Source organism: Oikopleura dioica, chromosome PAR (genome assembly GCF_907165135.1).
Source record: "Oikopleura dioica chromosome PAR, OKI2018_I68_1.0, whole genome shotgun sequence".
NCBI lineage: Eukaryota > Metazoa > Chordata > Appendicularia > Copelata > Oikopleuridae > Oikopleura > Oikopleura dioica.
In genome coordinates, this window is record NC_137293.1 from 1996332 (window position 1) to 2015727 (window position 19396).

Genomic DNA, 19396 nt, shown 5'->3' on the forward strand with positions numbered 1-19396 from the left:
CTTGATCTCATTTACAAATTAAGGTTGTGAGCTTTACTTTTATAAATTTTCCAATTTTATCATTTTCAAACAAACCCAAACAACGATAAAAATTAATCACGAGCCTGGTGCACCATCCATCACAATTACGCACTTAGTGGGATGAAAACGCGCCGCCACCGATTCACGGGCTCTGCTTCTCGCTGACATGCGCCTATTTGTCCAAATCGGTGCTTTTCTGACGGTCATTTTTTAACTCAATTGCTTTCTCATTAATCAATGATTGGGATGATACCATCATTCTTGACAATAATTAGTTGTTCAAAAAGAATTTCATTTTATTTTCAGCGGTTTTTCTTTTCATTTTTTGTTCGAAAATTTATCAGTATTATTGGCAAAGGAAAGACAAGAAGAATGATATTCACACATTTTGTCTGAAAATAGCTGGATTAAAATTTCACGGTCAATGAAAATCGAGATGATTGGGATTTCCGGGCGATCGCACCTCGCTCCAAAAATAAATCGAATTCTACCGTTAGTTTTCTTTTCTTTGGCTAAGCGTTTTACAATAAAACGGCGATATCGATTCGTGCTCCGTCCGAGTGGGAAAGAATTCGTCCCTGTCAACATCCGACAAAGACACTTTTTATGTGCTCACTTGGCTGAATTATTAATCGCAGTTTGTCGATTACCGTGTGATTTGGACAGAATCGAGGACACGGAGGAATTGACTCGATGGTCATTTATTCATTATTGTTAGCACTGAGCAGCATGAATATCATTTTAAGGGGTTACTCCCTTAATTTGTCGTATAATCGAATCTGATCTCGGTATCCTGTGTGGAAAATCTGACTCAGGGTTCTCAAAAAACCAGGGTCTCTCAATCCAGAAAGCTAAATTTTAGTGAGAATATTAAGGCTAGGGTGGTCGATTTGGCCAAAGCAGAGCTCATAAACTCTGGACTTATGAATGAATACCCAGTTATAGGTTTTAAATATAGAACTGTCCTAGATCTTCTGAATTACAGAAGGTTTTTTTGTTCTGCCAAGATTTCTGCGAAATTTCGGAGTTTTGAGCCTTGAATATTGGCTATTTTCGCGATTTTGGCCGAGATGCCAACTTTGAAGCCTCCGGAAGTGATTTTTTTCTTGGTAGAACAAAAAAACCTTCTGTTATTCTGAAGATCTAGGATAGATCTTTATTTTTAGCCATTACTGGGTATTCTAGCATTCATAAGTCCAGAGTTTATGAGCTCTGCTTTGGGCCAAATCGACCACCCTAGCCTTAAATTATTATTCCAAGTTTTCTCCGATCAAGGTCTAAAAAATCCTCGATCTCCAAAAAATTTATTTCCCTTGGCCAGATAATCTCCCCTGCGACTTCCAGCTGCGGCCCCGAAAAGGCGCTTTCCGACTTCGCTTCAGCGGGAGGCCGCGGAAAAAAATTCGCGCGCGAAAGGGAGGGCGCCGAGGAGCTAAAATGCGCATTCGCGTCGCGCGCGCCACGGCTCCTCCCAAATGCGAAATTATTTTTTGAATCAAAAAATCCTTACGCGAATATTTTGATTAAATTCGCCCCGTTTTTTTTTCAAAGGGGATTTGATTTTTCGAAGAAAGAGACCGTTTTGAAGACAAGAAAGAGATCTGATAAGAAAACTTCCTGAAGAAAATATATTGAGGTAAAATTATAATTTATTTTATTAGATTTTAATCAAATCGCAATTTCTAAGCCAAAAATGATCCCTAAATTTTTCAGTCTTTTATTTTCGGAACTCAAGAATCATCCCTTTTATTTTCTTCGATATTTACTCAAGCCCTTGTTTTGTCTACTGTGGCATCCGCTACTAGTTGGCAGTCAAAAGCGCCCCTCCTGCCAACTAGTAGCAGTGAGCGCGCGCCGCCGGGGTCCGGGACCGTTTTCCTTTCCCAGCAGGAAATCATGCAAATATCTCGGACTTTTTTGGTTGGTTCGAGACCCAAAAACCATTCCGGAAATGGTTCTTTTTGTAAAACTTCGAATTTGAACGGTTTGATTAGCGCAAATTCTATTTCCAGCCCCAAATTAGGCTGGCTTATCAGGCCGAAAAGCGCGCGGGGTGCCAACTAGTAGCGGAATTTCGCACTGCCAACCAGTAGCGGACGCCATAGTATTTTTTCAAAATCCCTTCCACTTTATCATTCTCCGCCCCAAGTTCTGCTAAATCATGAATCAAGTCGCTTGAAGTGAATTCAGAAGAGCATTTGTTTCAATAAGTGATCTAACTTTTAATAAGAAATAAGCTCGATATGCATATCTGCATTTTTTGCTTTGGGCGAATCGATCAAACTAAAATCTGACAGATCGTCGCCACATGACACGCTCATCCATCTCACTTGCAGCACATTCCAGACTTACAATAAATGCCATCCCTCTTCTCAGAGTCGTTTAAGGGGGTCAACATCGGTTTCAGACATTTTTTCAAACTGAAAAAAAATTTCAAAAAGCCACTATAAATATTAAAAATATAAAAAGCCGCGCTTAGTACGGCTAAACTTAATATGGTCAAAGCCGCAAGCGGCTTCTCGACGTATTTTATATCAAAAATAATACCGGTATTCTCCAGTAATATTCACTGAAAGAGGCATTTACTGGTATAAGTAATCAGATTTGGGCTCTCCGTTGACCGGTTAATCGGGTTGCTCGGGACAGCCGAAACCTTCCTCACCTGCAAGGCCTTTTTTCGTGGCACAAGCCGATAAGAAATTTCCTTACCTCTATCGCTAGCCAACACTCTTACTGCGGGCACTAGACTCTAGCCTGATAAAGGTCGGTGCGAAGGACTGAAGTTTATTTTAGTTAAATCAATGCTAAATTGAGACGAATTTTCTTACAAAATCAAGAAAAACGGTATTGATAATTTTGGAAAGCGCAAAACGGCTTGGCTTTAATTTTGCGAAAATCCATCACAATCGCTCGGATCCGCGGAGGAAGATCCATCAAGTCCCTTCCGACCGCGGTTACTCGAAAATTGGCCCTTTGAAGCACTTTCAGAGCGGAAATGACCGGTAGCGCAAACTTTTTTTAAATCACTGGAATTTCCAACTTCTTGAAAACTTTTCGATTTTTCAAGTTTTTCGATTATTTGCCCGAGAAAATCACGATCTTTCTTTTGGCTGAAATTTACACTTGATTCGTACGGCTCGGGAAATATTTGTTCCGCCCAAGATCGGCATTTTCCGATGACCGGCCCGGTCATTTGTATATTTCCAATAAAATAATCATCGCCTGGCTCGTCGATTCGGGATCAATCTTTTTTCTTGTTTTGCTCGTTGCTATTTATAGCGCTGGGAAATTCGCATCGTTCCTGTTTGAGCAAAAGCGCTTATCGCGTCGCTGAAATTTGCATTGGGATCAATCACTGCTAAATATAGACGGGGCGAAAAGCTGGAAAATCTGGGGCAATAAAAGAGCCGCTAATCCGCGAAATATTTTTCCGATCGAGAAATGAGCATCTTCAGCAGATTCTCGAATCAAAAAGGGCTTGGAAAAAAAGAACGTTAGCCGCGCTTTGTGCGGCTTTTTCTTTAGCTCGAAGCCGCAAGCGGCTTCTCGGAAAAGTTCAATGTCTTGAATAAAGTTTTAATCCTCCTTCATTTTGATTGAAAGCTGAATAAAAAATGAAGTTCCGTTCTATCAAAAGAGGCCTTGTAAATCGTCGAATTCAAAAGCAAAAGAACTGACAAATAAAGAAATCTTCAAAAAAGCTGGAGCTTCCCACGTCGCCCGGCGGAGCGCCAAATTTCTCATTTTGAGGAATATTTTGAACATTGGGCGAAACCTTTTCAAGCCGGTGTAATATCAAACAACGCACCTTTATTCAAAATCATCTCAAAACAAATTCGACGAGTACTAGTTCTATTTGTAGATTAAGCTTTTTTCTATTGTCAAAATACGTTCAATTTATTTTCAATAAAAAATAAGGTCAATAAGAGCAAATCTATAGTGTTGCTAGAAAATTGCATTTATGTTTGGCTTAGAAACCTGTGTAAAAACCTGAGTCAGGGTCTTATCATGAAAAGCCGCATAGCGGCTTTTTTCAAAACAAAGCCGCAGAGCGGCTTCGGCCAAAAAACAAGTTCAACAAATTAGAACAGCTTGACAAACCTGACTCAGGTTTTCACACAGGATTCCTGGCATTTATATTAATCACTCTCTTATGATGAAATTTTGTGATTTGGAAATTCTTCTGATTCGAATCTGATCCGCTATCCGCTCATAAAGCAATTAACCCGGTTATGCTTCGGGTTTTTTTTTGTATTTCTCGCGTGAGAAAACTTATGGTTCGAGCATATGCTCCGCCCTGAGCCTGTCAAGAACTATTTGACAAATTAGAATCAATAACGACCGTGCTCACTCAGCAAAGAGCAAATCCAAAACGTACAGTTAGGTTTTGAGCAGATGGCACGTAAAGGGTTTCTCGGTAATTGGGGAGAGAGGAGGCTAGTCAAGTGTACAAATTACTTAGCCAGGGTTCATGGGCCAGAGGGCCGAAAAGGGGATTGATTTCGCGAAGGTAAATGGCAGATGGTTTATGTGGACAGTTTGAGTTTACTGGACTTGATGATAATTTAATTAGAAACTACTAACGCTAATTGATTAATCTCTTTCCTTTGAAGTTTTTCGGAAGAAATATAACAAAGTGACGCCCTTATTTTTATACTTATTTCAAATAAGTTATTTGGCTATATTTGGCGAGCTTGAGCCTTAAAATTTTGACTTTCGATCATTTCCTTTCCAATTTTTTCCGGGGCCAAGGTGTGAGGATCCTATTTTCGTAAGTTTCCCCCATTTCCTGCGCTCATAAAAACGCGCTCGAGCCCGTGATGGATCAGTTCCCACAGGGTGCGATTTGCAAACACACTGCCCCTAGTATTTAGTCGAGTCGGTGAATCCTACATGCGCGTTTTGAATCAGCTCCTTAAATATAATTTCGTATAAATATAAAATGAATCAATTGACATTTGGGCGACAGGGCGTTTTTATTCTTGCCCTGGCGGAGCTCCATGGACTTGTCGATAATCTGGTAACATTTGTGGAGACTTTTGAGTGCCAAGTGCTCTTTGGACAATTGAGGGTTCATAAAAAGAAATGACTCTCTTCTATACATATTTTTTGAAATCGAGAAGCCGCTTGCGACTTCGAGAAGATTTGTGAAAGCCGCGCTTTGCGCGGCTTCATTACTTGGCTCGAAGCCGCAAGCGGCTTCTCGACTGCTTTTGATTTTAAAAAATATTTGGAAGGGTAGTCTTATAATTTGACTTTTCTGTAGGGATGATGAAAATACAAGAAAAAACATTCCAGGGCGTGTATTCGTTGACGATGTTCCACTTAGTCGCGCCTGAATTCAGCTGCATTCGGCGATTTTGGACGCTAAGTCGCCGGATCATCTGGCAAGCGTGTCCCCTTATTTTTCTTATCTCGACTCATTTTGGATTTTTATTTATTATCATTTTTCTTCCCCGGTTTTGCGGTTTCGAATCATATTTTGATTCTTGGCCGCAGCTTGAGCTGGCAAGAGCTTGTGGATGTTGCTGCTCCTGCTCCTGCAACATGTATTAGATAAGCAAATGACACGGAAGCGTTTTTGGGCGAAGATAAGAGCGCCCGGCACCGCCATCTAGTGGTCAATCTTCCGGAGTTGAATTGGGCTATCGAAAGATATTAAAATGATAGGACAATGGAAATTTGTTTTACAGTAATTTCCCCCTCCAGATTTGGATTGCACAAAAAAGACCACGATGCGCGAATGGGTTAGATTTCTTTATTGACCCAACTCGCAGCGGATCATCCCCTCTTGCCAAATAACAACAACAAAACTCTCCTCGTAACACTATTTGCCCATCAGTTGCTTGTTTGCAAAATCATCGTCGTCAAATATTTGCTCTTCAGCTCATCCCCATTTTCCGCGATTCCGCGATTTTTCTTCCCAGTCGCTTCTTGCTGGGAGAAAATGCAGATGACTAGTGGATCGAGTGTTTCTTTTGTTAGGGGGGAGAAAATGGCTGAACCAACATTCGGAGAATCAAATAGATTAGCTAGGGAGGTGTATGGATGATTCTTGTTTTTCCAGTTGACATTACGTCGAGGCTTTATTCAAGAATTTTTGTACAAGAGAATGGCAATGAACAAGTTTTTTAGGGGGCTGACAATTTAACCAGCGCCACAAAAATGTCCATTATGCGCGTTTGAGTTAACTCTAAAAAAGCGTAGAATTTTAATTAGTCTACTGAATATTTCTCAAATACGGTCCCTTCAAAAGAGCAAAATTCCCCCCTCTTCTGCCAAAAACTTTTCAAGAACATAAATTCCTTACTTCAAAGGGTCCTTTTGTTATTTTCCGCTGACGTTTTGCTTTTGCGCGAGTGACAAGTTGAGCACTTGGCAGATTTGAAATTCACTTTTGACGATTATTATTTTAGACTTGCGGAGAAGAAAGCGATCATCTGACAGGGGGCGGAAATTCGCTGAAATTTGGAAAAGAAACAACAGCAGAAAAAACAAAAAGGGCGTCGTTTTGAAGCTGCTCTGAAAGAAAAATAATGGAAGTGGATGAGACAAACTCGAAACCGGATGATCAAACGAACCTTATTCCAACAAATAACGGTAAGAGAATGGAAGCGATTTTTAAGGATCTACCCTTTGATAATCAAAATTCTTCAAAAAAGCTTTTAGATTCTTTAAAAATCCCTAAACTCCCTTCAAACTGATAAGAAATCCCCTTAGCGGGGCGTCACCCTATCGTCTGAGAAAATCTCTGTTTACCACTTTGCCCCCTCCCTTAGACCAAAATCACCGAGCGCGCGGAAAAATACCAATTGGTGATCTTATAAAACAAACAGACCGGTTATCTGACCGCAATACCATGCCGCGGTCCCTTTTTGTGTCCGAGTGTGATAAGCCCAGAAAGGTCAACTGCGGCTGATCCCAAGTCGGACGCGCGTTTATCCGCGGCGATTAGCCCCGATGACCGGTAGCTTCTATTTCCAAGCGGGCGAAAATTTGAAGCTAAATGTCAGGCTTATTTGTAACCCAGGGATTTATTTACAAGAATTAAGGGCGTCAACGCTCAGCTTAGAAATCTCATTCATTTCAAATCATTTTTGAATGACTACCTCTTTTACAGTAGGGAAACCCTTTCGAAATTTCTGGCCCTGGTTCAGATTTTTGCTAACCTGATCAGTGATCAATATCCCCTTTGCTCTTACCCGCTTAATTCAGCAGATCGAACTTGCTCTCGCTGTTTTATGCACTGAAATCGTTTTCAAAATTCGCGGCATCCCCTTTCTTCTCCCGTCTTCTCCCGCTCCCCAAAAGGCCAATCCGGCTTACCCCCTGTTTTGATAAAGAAAATTTAGCGCAGCCTTCTTGGCTCTTTCCAATGGTGCAAAGGTGCAGCCACGGGCCAATCTGGCGCCGGAGAAAATAAAGAATTATCGCTATAAAATAAACACTCTTCTAATTACCGTAAATTATAAAATTCAAAATGCCAAAATTCAATTATTTCTATTTTAGAACCAGTTGATGAAAAAACATTCGACGAGTCATCTTCTTCGGAGACTTCTCAGCCTCATTCTTCGGGATACAACTCGCATGGAGATGCATCAGAAGAGCCGATTCCTCCAGGAGTAATTGATAACTTCGTGGATCATCGAACTATACAGGTAAATTAAGGGTGTACCTGCCCTTAGTCAAATGAATGGATTTCTTAAAATATAATTTATCTTTTGATTTTTCTTTTTTGAAAAAGCCGCAAGCGGCTTTTTATTTATAGTTTCTTCTCTAGAACCCGTCAAACAACGAGTTTTGTATCCAGATGTGCGTTTCCTTAATTCTATTTCCCCCTTCTTTCTTCCCAAAACCGCCGGATGTTTTGAGCTCCCTGCGACTTACCGACAAATTTTCTTTTTGTATTTCAATCCGGTGATCCGGAAATTTTCCCCTGTCCAGCCGCGAACGACGATCATAACAAAATCGCTTTGTTTAGCCGACAGATTATCCAGCGTTGAACTTGGAGCGGGACAACTACTGGCGCAACTCGCAAAACTCATTCTCGCACTTTATTCCCGCGAGCAGGATCAGCAACAGGCCGAGTCCAGGTGAGCGGAAATTGGGAATGGGGAGATAATATTTCCCACAGGATGAATACAGCGCGATCCGGAGGTGATTTCTAGCGTTTTTAGAAAGCAGGATTAGAGTACTAAAGGGAACATGACTAGCAGAACAAAATGACTACTGATTGAAACAATTTTTGTTAAGAAAATATTTTTCTAGAGCTCCAAAATTGTCAAATTCTTTCAGAATACAGGGGTTAAAATTTGTCATTTCTGGTGCTGAAATTCTATTTCCACTTTCCTTCTTCCACTTTCGGGAACTTCTTTGAAGCTCAAAGAACAAGTTGAAATTTTGAATCGCCAATCGGTTTCTCATAGAAAAGAGGGCAGGCACTTGAAAGGATGAAGGATGGAGCACCCGATCTGCACTTGGACGGGGCTCAAGAATTTGTGCACTTTCTGTCACGTGACAAAGTGCGATTGGCCTTTCCCACAATTGTAAAATTTCTTAATTTCGAATTCAAATTTTCGATCCATCAAACAATCTAACAAAGCATAATCTGTAACCTAAACATCCAAACATCGCAAAATCCGAATAGTCGGAAACCAAGGTTGGCCGCCATCCAACGTAAAGTAATAATAACAAGCAAAAGAGGCTAAAACTAGATAAGCTAGACAATCCAACACGCGTTAGTCGACAAAAAGCTTCCGTTTGGGTAATTTTTGGCAGCTGACATGAACAGAATTTGTTCGGAAGGACGATTTGTCTAGTTCTTTTTACAAATGGGCTTACGTAAACTTCAAATTTGCGCCTGTAGAATCGAAATTAAGGGCTTCCCTTTTATAAATTTAAAAGACAAAAACGATGATCCATCATCTTCACAAGTGAAAGTTCCTGAATTGAAAGTGTTTGAGCTGAAGAGCCGCTTTATGGCGCTAGAGGAGCTTTCTGAATGGTACTTTAGACACGCACTTGAAGCGATTTCAAGTGAACTTTGATTCTGTAACGAGCCAAAAAACCGCTTTCTTCTTGATTCCCTAATACTATATTTTATATTTTCAATATCGAAATGATCAATAAGCAGATAAACGTCTCCCGAGACGCGTTGCGAGACAGTAATTAAGAACGATTCAACCTTTTAGAAAAAATAGAAAAGGAGATATAAGTGTAATGAGAAATGAAGATTTTAATATTTGATGGGTTCTATCACTGGACGGTGGCCAGCGCCCTGTCGGCCATCGCTGAATTCGTCTCCATCGGCCTGTCGCGTTTGATAGTTTTCATGTTGAGTGATATTACACTGTATATATGCATGTACAGACAGTTTTCTTATACAATGAATTCGAAAAGAGCCCATCGAGGATACAGTTGAAATATTGGCAGTGCCTTTTTCAAAAAATAAAGCTGAAAAAGGGTTGAAAAAATCAAGCCAACTTCAATTGCATGTAATTATATTCGGTCTAGCCCCATTTTTCGCCGGTCTGAGCTGCCTCTCGGAAGTGAACACTTGACAGGGAGTGTCTTGAAAATGAAGTTTCGGAATTCTTTTACCAGATTATGCAAAAACGCGTGCATCACCTCCTTTCTATTTGGAATTCTAGAGGCCGCCTCGATTGGTGCCTTTTTGTCGCTTTGGATTATCGCCAATTTACCAGTAGTATTTCCATTTTCAGTATTTTTGGAGGACGAAATATACAAAGGGCGATTTCCGTGGCTTTTTTGGCAATTAAAGGATTCAGAACGGCGTTTTTTGATCATTCCATTTTCGCCGACTGAAGACCAAAGAGTCTCGATCCATCAAATTTCGCTGTTTGTCCAATTTTAAGGTGCTTAGGCTTCAATTTTCAGTAATTTGGCGCCTTACACCGGCTCGGTCGAACATTAAATTATTTTGACAAGTTTAAAACTTTGCGGCAGCGCAAAACTTTTTGTTTATGCACCTCGCGAAATCATATCGAAATCATTTGATAAGCAATTTTCTGTATGAAAAATTATTAGATACGCGAATATATCATCTTGATTAGCCGAATTTAATAAACTACCGTTGACCTTCTCCATATGCCCTTTCTTCATTTCTATAACCTGGCAGGTGTGTGCCTAGATCGCTCATTTTCCATATGCCAGAATATAAAATAAATATATACCAAGAGTCACGTGATTTTGTCAGGTTCAATCCATCACGCTTATTACCAAGCAAATCAATATTTTACTTCAAGTTTTAGACGGAAATGCTTTGATCCGGGCATCCGTAATCGCAGATTTTGCTACTGATATCGAATTTAATGAGCACTTACCTTCATATCTCAAGAAAACAGAAGAATTTCAAAAATCAAGAAGAAAAAATCGACAAATTAACCACTAAATTGGCCCAAAACTCAAGTATCTTTGGATAAATTTGCACATGAATAATTTCCAATTAAGGGAGGAGCCTCAAGTACACCACATTAAATAATTGACTCCGGTTTTTTTTCTAGCGGTTTTTTTCTTGGCGCCCCTCCAGCCGAGCAAACTGTATTTTGTCCTCAATTAAAACTTAGGCGGGATGATGCGCTTTTTTAATTTTCTGGAAAATTTGGGCTGAAAATTAACGCTTGACACCTTGATCCGCTTTTTGCGAGAAAAAGCACTTGGCGAACACAGCTTTGACGGATCCAATTTTGACACGCGCAGAGTTTTTTTCTTGGAGGAAAAAAGCGCATTATTGAATTAGATAAACAGATGTTTGGAGAAACGGAGGAAAAAATTAGGGCTAATGGAATTTAAAATTTCTTTCAGCTTTTATTTTCGAATTGAAGCTTTGAAAGTTCCTTTCGGAGAAATCTAACCGTCTGCGGTTTGTCCGCGATGCTCAAAATTGTGTCCTAATCCGCTGAACGGGACTAGACGACACTATGTAAAATCAAGGAACCGCTCAGCAGGTGCGCCTCCGAGAAAAAATCCCGAGAGATATCGACATTCCGGCCCAATTACCAACAATTTTCGCTCGCTTATTCAATGTACAGTAGGGTGCAATCAAATAAGAGGCAAAAAGGAAGCACTGATTAGCTAAGAAAAACATGCGTGGAAAACCCCTTCATTACGAATTGAGCTGCAAAAGTGAGAAAGAGTGACACCGCTTGGCACCGTTTGAGCTCTTTTTCTGGCACATTCACTGACAATTAGCCTGATTAAAATTGATCACCAGTGACAGAGCCACATACAGTTCGCTCATATCACCATCACCCGCGGGTTATACACACGACTCGGGAGGCGATACAGTCTTTGAAGAACGAATATCGAATGGATGGATTAGCTCCGCTGAGATTTCAAAACTCTGAAGCATCACGCTGTGTTCATCCTTTGTGGCAGTTTTCTGCCGTGTTTTGAATTTATAAATTTAAATTGAACTGGGAAAATAGAATCATAAACGAAATCTCATTTCATTTTTAGCTGTGGCGAGACATAATCAGCAGAATCAGATGTACTACGACTCGATTCCACCAGAAGCAAGAGGTGAGTTTAGCTTGTATGAGTAGAAATTAAAATATTTTGAATTTAAACAGTTTAAAATAATAGTATTTTAAGTAAAATATAACTTGATAATTATCAAATCATTGTAAAAGTCAAGGGGTGCAATACTCCAATATTCGCTGTACCTAATTTTTAATTTTCGAATTTGGCTTTCATAAAAAAAGTTTTTTGATAAAAGTCAAAACCATTTTATGGTTTCTTAAATTTCAATTTTCAGATCATTCCCGCGAGCAAATGACCTGCCAGTCGATCCAGTCGCTCAACGGAAACAATCGCCAACAACACATGTGGACCGCCAGATCTGGGTAAGCTTTATTTTCCTCCTCCTCCGGGTCATCGAAAACACATGTTAGATAAGAAAAAATTCCTTCGCCCCCTAAATAAAAAATAAGTTTTTCCGTCGCGCATTTTCTCCAGATTAACTGACGATAAGGTCAGTCGCTACTCAGCGCGGCGTGAAATTTCCAAAATGCCAACTCGCCAATTGTATTGGGTTTTGAAAGAGATGGGATGATTCAATGCCAACACGGCGGAGATCGGCCAAGTACCCAAAATAACCACTAAGCGCAGCTGATTCACTAAGACGCATGAAGTTGGACAAAGTGGGATTGGAAGAATTAAGACATTAGAGTTGTTAATGGCTCTGCAGCTGCGTGATTCATACGCTGATTTCTAAACTTACCTTTTAGTGCGAGTTACATTCCGTCACACTACGCCCAGCCGAATCATCTGTCCGCATCTGCCGGCTACTCCTACACTCCAAATCACGTCCGGGTCTCATCAAACTTGACCGATGTCAAGTCACAGAAGAAACCGGACAAGTCGGATAAATGTTTCAAATGGCGCGGTCTCATTGCGATTCTCTCCGCCGCCTGCATAATTTTACTCCTCCTTGTTGCTGTGGTCAGTTTCAAGTTTCTACTACCCGCCGCAACGAACAGCCCCTCGGACAGTACTGGAGTCACTGTCGGCACGGGGGTCAAAATAATTGACCCAGCGGTTTCCTGCTCTTCAAAATCTCCCGTCTGGGATGCGACAAAGGAAATCTACGTTGGCTCGACGATTGAAACGCTCATTACGCCTGAATCAAGCGTTCCAATTGTCCTGTATGTTCCGGAAGCTGGTCACGTGAACTTCTTTGCGAGAACAGATCGGCCTGACTGCAGCCTCGTCCTTATGGCAAGACAGACCCTGCCTCCAAAACTCTCTGCTCATGACTTTTTGGAATCACTTTCTGGCGCGTATGCCACTTCCACCGCTGAGAATTCGATCATGTACGAGTCCCGCATTTCCCGAGGATTAGCTGCTGGAACTTGGTATCTTCAGCTAACTAACGACGGGTCCATCACTTGTCAAGTCAGTCTGAAAACCGAAACGAGCGACAGTTCGTGTCCAAATGACTGCTCCCAAAATGGAATTTGTTTCGAGTCGAAGTGCTCTTGTTTCGGTGGCTGGACTGGAAGCGACTGTAGCATTGGCATTTGCGCGCCAGTTTGCTCGGGGAATGGAGTCATGGCTGGTTTTATGGACGCTTGTGTCTGCTACCCTGGCTTTTCTGGAGAAAAGTGCGAGATGAAGTCTTCAGAAAAACAAGAAACTTGCGAAAGTTCCTGCAAAAACGGCTCATGCGAAGGAGAAAAGTGCATCTGCAAAGCCGGCTTCAGCGGAGAAAACTGTGAGACGAAAACATGCCTGAACGATTGTAGCTCAAACGGCGTTTGTGTTTCAAATGGCAAGTGTCGCTGCTTCAATGGCTACTCAGGCGCTGACTGTAGTTTTAACAACGCGGCGGATGAGAGCTCCGAGTCGTGCTCGGGCAATGGCTTGTTGATTCAAAACGAGTGCTTTTGCGATGACGGTTTTACTGGCCAAAAATGCGAAACAAAGACGCTAAACGAAGAAACCGACGAAAACTGCTTTCCCAAATGCGAAAATGATGCTCGATGCGTTTTGAAAAACAGCGATTGGAAATGCGAATGCAAGCCTGGTACAACAGGTGTCAACTGTGGCGCTAAGGTCGAGCAAAATTGCATCGACGGCTTGGATAACGACAACGATTGGCTTGTCGATTGCGAGGATCCCGACTGTTGCTCGAATCCAGCATGCATTTTTTCTTCTGGTTGCAAAACGACTCTTCATAACTTTGAAGTTACTGGGGAATCAACCACGGAAAAGATCCAATCGTTGGCAAAACAGCTCAAACTTTCCTCACGATTTTCTTCAAACGAAAAACTCGCTGTTCTGACGGGAATTGTCGAGGATGAGAATCTTCAAGGAATAAAGGGCGTCTCTGTCAAGTCGAGAAATGGAGAAGTTTTCACAGCAGCGACGGGGCATTTTATTCAAGTCCAAGCCTTTGGGTGCGAGATTTATACGTTCGAACGAGCTGGATTCAAGGAACGAGAGGAGATGATATGTACATTTGAAAAGATCAATTATCAGGTAAATTTTAAACTCAAAAATAAGATTCTTTACATAAGAATTAAGGCTCCTCTTCGACTCTCCTACAAAAACTCTCCAGCCGAGTTTTTCCGTTTACCTCCTCCAGCACTCGTCACCATTCAATCAGACTTCTCAACGAATCTTCTCCCGAATGAGTCATTGTCTGATGATTTTCCCGTTGATCTGGCAACGCGAAAAGTCAGCTTCTCGTCTGAAATTCTCGACGGAACGCTCAACCTGCGACTCATGGAAGATCCAGATGAGTTCTCGATGATCTACGTGACTTTTCAGCCGACAACTCCGCAAGCAAGAGTTATCATTACCTGTGACGGAGCGGAAGTTTTCTCGGAGACTTACTTCAAGCTCGAACTTGGAAAATCGAAACAGATCATCGCCGATTGGAACTTCTCGAACATCTTTCAGCAGACATCGAAGTCGATCGGAAGCTGCCAAATCCACATTGGCTCTCGATACGACCTCGAGAGTGAATATACTTGGTCATCATCTCGCGTAGCACTGGTCAAAGCTCAAGAGCCCGATGTCAAGCAAAAGACTGCTGTCGCCAATTTCGTTCCCGACTTCATCTCATACCTTGATCGCGAAAACGGAATCATCTTCCATCAGAAAGACAACAAAATTCAGCGATTCTCCATGCAGCTAGAAAAGGAACTGAGTTCAACAGTTAAGATACAAGTCGATGATGTTTTCGAGAGTGATATCAAGGAGGAGATCATCGTCTTCTCCAAGTCAAGTGGCATCTTCTCAAAGTCCTCGACGAATTCTCTGAAACGCTTGGTTCATTTCCAGAACGCTGTTGGAATATCGAAATCGCCACTCTCACGGGACAACACCTTCTTTGTCTCCTTCGCCGACAAAATCATGAAAGTTCAAAAATGGCGCCAGACTCTTGTTTACCGCAATTCTGGAAATGAAAGGATTGGAAAAGTGGTGGCACTCTCTGATGATGAGCTGATCTTTGTTCGTGGAGAAAACGAGCTGGTCAAAATTTCAAACGGAAAACTCTCTAGTTTGTCTAGAAAAGATGGCCTTGAAGAACCATGCCGTCGCGACAATGACTTCCGTCGAATGTCTTCGATCAAATTTGAGCGAATCAAAGATCTTCAGTTTGATCCATCGACGAAACAGCTTCTCATTCTTGACGAAAGAAACATCTGGCGAGTGAGTCTTCGATCTGATGACAACTGGACGAGGAGAGTGATTTCGTCTTCTTGTGGCGAAGTGAATGAAGTTCTAACTGGAGCTTCGAATCTGCAAATCGGGAGCAATTCTGCCGTCCTTATCTCAAATCAGCAGCAGGTCTACGAGCTTCTTGGCGACTCAAAGCTAGTTCTATTCCTTGGAAGTTGTACTGATGACGTCTGCGATACGATTTCATCGACATCCGCTGCGAAGTTTGGCATGATTCTCGCTTTCAGAAGAATCAATGATGGATTCATCGTGGTCGATGAAAGCTCTGGCGCCGTTCAAATCTGGTCAGTCAAACCAAGCGAACCGACAAAAAGCCCGAGTGGATACGAAGTCGGTTTCCCAGACGAAAATTTGATTCGCGAATATCTTCCAGATGGTCGACTGGTTGTCGTGAAGGATATCTACACAAGGAAGACCCTCAAAATCCTGACTTACAAAAATAACCGCCTTGAACAGATTGCTGATCACTACAAAAATACCATCAAGATCACATACGAGTCAAACTCAAGAATCCTCCTTCAGAACTCGCACAACCGAGCAAGAGCGCAAATCATGCTTCGGGGAGGACGCCCGGTCAAGATTGAGGACGAAGATGGTTCGACAGAGATCAAGTGGGGCCCGGATGGCAGTCTCATGGAAGTTGGGCCTTATTACCTCACTTACATCAAGAGCCGTATTGCTCGAGTGTCTCTCAATAATTTTACCGTTGATTTATCAACAGTATCTTCCTTGAGCGCCTTGGAGAGCTACTCTGTGACTGAAAAATGCACAACTAGACTGGGCACAGTCCAAGTTGGATCCTACACTGCTATTCTTCTTGATTCAAACGGCCAAGAAACATCCGTCGCTGCTGATGCAACTGTCTCGACATCTTCTTCTGGCTTCTGGAAGAACATCGAAACATTTTCCAGAGATCCAATCACATCACAGCCCTCTCTCTTTGGTCTTCACGAAAGCCGAGGATTCACAAAGATCCCAGATCGAACAACCGAATGGATCTCCACTCTCTCAAACGAGCGGAAAAACCACGTGACTCGCATGCGTCGCGAAGGAGCAACACTCATGAGCTATGAGCTGGACTACTCGAAATCAAAGCCAAGGGGTAAAACTTACGATCAGCTGAAAACTTTCACTGGTACACTCGATCTCGACCCAGCTGGAGCCATCGAACGCCTTGCTCTCGAATACTCCCAAGGCCAAGAAGGAAACAAGATTGAGTTCTCATACGCAAGTTCTGGAGCTCTTGTTGGCTGGAAACAGCTTCGAGATGGCGTCAAAATCGGAATGAGCTTCACACGCGACCGGGGCAACAACATCGTTGAAGTCAATCCACAATCTTCAGCTCCTCTCAGAGTCGAGCACAGACGTAATCAGCTGAAAGTCACAACCGCCGCAGGAAGCACCCATGAACTCGGCTACAAACTTGGCAATTCTAAATGGTCCGAGTCAGAAATCACACGACGATATCCCTCTGGTCAAGAATTCAGCCGGGTCCGCGAAGGAAAGACTTCGACCTTCTCAAGAAATGGAATTTCGTTTCTGTCAATCGACGATCAGGGTCTTTATCGAAAAATCACAAACACTGTTGATGGAAAATCGTACAATACTGTCGAGCTCTACAGCTGCTCCAGTGAAATTCGATGGCGAAAATCTCCTGTGGAATCGGTTCGTTATGAAATCAACGAAGAGAAGTCCAAGATTTTCTTCGACGATTCTCAACTCTCCATCGAATCTGTCAAGTACAAGAATCTTTTGTCCTCAGAGACGATAAGCGTCAGTGGAACACCAAAAATGGCGGTTACGTACGCTTACGACAGCTGGCATCGAATCAATCGTGTTATTCTGGAAATTCCTGGCTATCGCTCGGTTAGCAGAGTTATTGAATACGATGGAGACCAAGTTTATGCGATTGACAAATTCTCATTCTTCGCATTTCCAGAAAAAGCTCTCATCCAGATCTCCTCCGCAAATCCTCGAATGAAAATTCTTCGTAAGAATCATCGCTCAACTGGCCGTCTTGTTGCATCGCAGTTGAAAATTGCCGACGAGCCAAAATTCCAGAGCCAAATTGAGTACAATTCCCTCAAACAAGTTCAAAAAGAAATCGTCGAAGTCCTCAGCACAAATAATGAAACGATCTTCAACACAGAGTACGATCAAGATTACAAGACAACGAAATCTGGAAATGGAGAAAAATCCTCTATCGCGGCGAACTTGCGGATCAGCTCATCTTTCCAAATGGAAAGCTCGTCCCGATCGGCCGAGATCATCTTCATCGACTCACCAAGTTTGGCGATATCCGCGTCACTTGGACTGGCGCTAATCACATGACCCTGGGCTCGGATAAGATCGAGGTCAATTACAAAGGTCAACCAGTGAAGATCAACGACGATAGAGTCCATTTTGATTCTGAAGATCGACCCCGTGCGCTTGGGACGAACCAATTCTTCATTTTCAATGGCGATCAACTCCTCTATCACGTCAAATCTCGCGACATCATCGAGTACTTCTACGATCCGTCCGGACATCTCTTCGCGATCGCTCAGAAAAGTACGCTCTCTCCCCAAGTCAAGTACTTTTACGTAATGACGACTGGGGAAGGCTCGCCAGCGATCATTTTTGACGAAGACGGAAAGGTCGTCAAAGAAGTTCGCTACGGTGCTTTTGGCCGAATCGCTTTTGATTCTAACCCGAAGTTCGAGATTGTCCTTGGTTATTCTGGAAGACTCTGTCTTACCGCCAATGTCTGCCAGACAAAAGACAAGCTGTGGATTCAAACCCTGACAGGCGAATCCTTCAATTTCGCCGGTCAAATCGCCGAGCTTGAAAAACTAGGCGAAATCGACAGATCGAGGAGCACTCTCCCAAGCAACAGCTGGTGGCCTTACTCTGCTCCCGAAGCAAGGGAACTCATCAATTCGAAACGAGATCGCCTCGTGGTCGACTTCTTCAAAAGCATCAACATCCCAATAATGCCTGAAGAATCTGGACGATTATTTTAGGCTGTAAAAACATTTTTTGTATATTTCTGCCCTTCACGATAACCTATCATCTGACTATATTGTACATATCAAGCTTGCATTTGAATGACTTAATTCTTCACATTCTCAACTGCTCGAGCTATTTATTATTTCCACATTATTACTTTTTTGAGAATATTGATAAACAATAAACGAAACAGTGCTAAAAAATTCAATCAAAATGTAGAATAATCAAGTAAAATAGCTGCGTATAGACAGTAATCGAGTAAAGAAAAAATTAGTCTTCAAAAAACTGAATATTCCATCTGATGTATTTAAAGGCGCCATATTCAGGTAGATATGCGATTTGTCCATTTTGAGAGCTTTGACTAAAAATATTTTCATCTTTTGATACCACTTCTCCAGAGCTATCGATTTTCTCAGCGATGGCACAGAACTTCGAAATCCCTTAAAAAATCTTCTTTAACGAATAATGAATTCGTCTTTTACAAACCGTTTTCATTTGAAATAAATAAACTGAACTTTGCGCCAGCTGGAACAATATTTTTTTCATTATGAACAATTTCTGGAAAATAAATCCGCCAACCATTGCCAGTTTTATCAAATCTAGTACTCCAGTGAAACTTGAAGTAAAAAATTTTTAGCTGATCAAAATATTGAAAATTAAGGGGGAGGTGGTCGGGATCAGAATTTTCTCGACGAAACCAGTGGCCGACATATCAATTGAAATATTTTTATTTTTATAGAGGTAAATAATTAAGCGTCAGAATAAAAGTACGGCGACACCCCGATGAGGATGACGCGAGAGTTGCCCAGTGGAGCTTGAGCCAGCGCTATCATAAATTCCTATGAAGGTTCAATCAGCAGGGTTGTCCAATAAGACTTTGTGCGCGCGCTTTAAACTCGTTTATTTCTGTAGGATGACAATTCATCCTGTAGAATCGGATGATAGGAATTTTCCATAACACAGGCTGAGGCTCCACTGGGCCACTATCGTGTCATTCTTATCGGATCAAAAATAGTCATGGAGTGTAGAAATCAAAATGTTTCATTTTTGATGAACAATCAAAAAGTGTTAACATTTGATTAAAAATCCGAAACAGAACTCCTGACCACCTTCCTAAAGGAACCTCTTCGAGCTAGATCAGGCGCATCTTCACGGGCGCCTCATGTATCTTTGACTT

The 19396-nt window shown here is 41.9% G+C and overlaps 1 protein-coding gene across 1 annotated transcript; it reads left to right on the top strand.

The window, feature by feature from the left end:
- Window positions 1-1473: 1473 nt before the first annotated feature.
- On the top strand, window positions 1474-18414 carry LOC145702472 (uncharacterized). The gene is made up of 8 exons (XM_081779704.1): window positions 1474-1657; window positions 6438-6621; window positions 7531-7679; window positions 8003-8114; window positions 11500-11562; window positions 11798-11885; window positions 12270-14022; window positions 14068-18414. Exons 2-8 carry the CDS (start codon window positions 6558-6560, stop codon window positions 17560-17562), a joined length of 5724 nt encoding a protein of 1907 aa, XP_081635830.1. The 5' UTR covers window positions 1474-1657; window positions 6438-6557; the 3' UTR covers window positions 17563-18414.
- The last annotated feature ends 982 nt before the right edge of the window (window positions 18415-19396 follow it).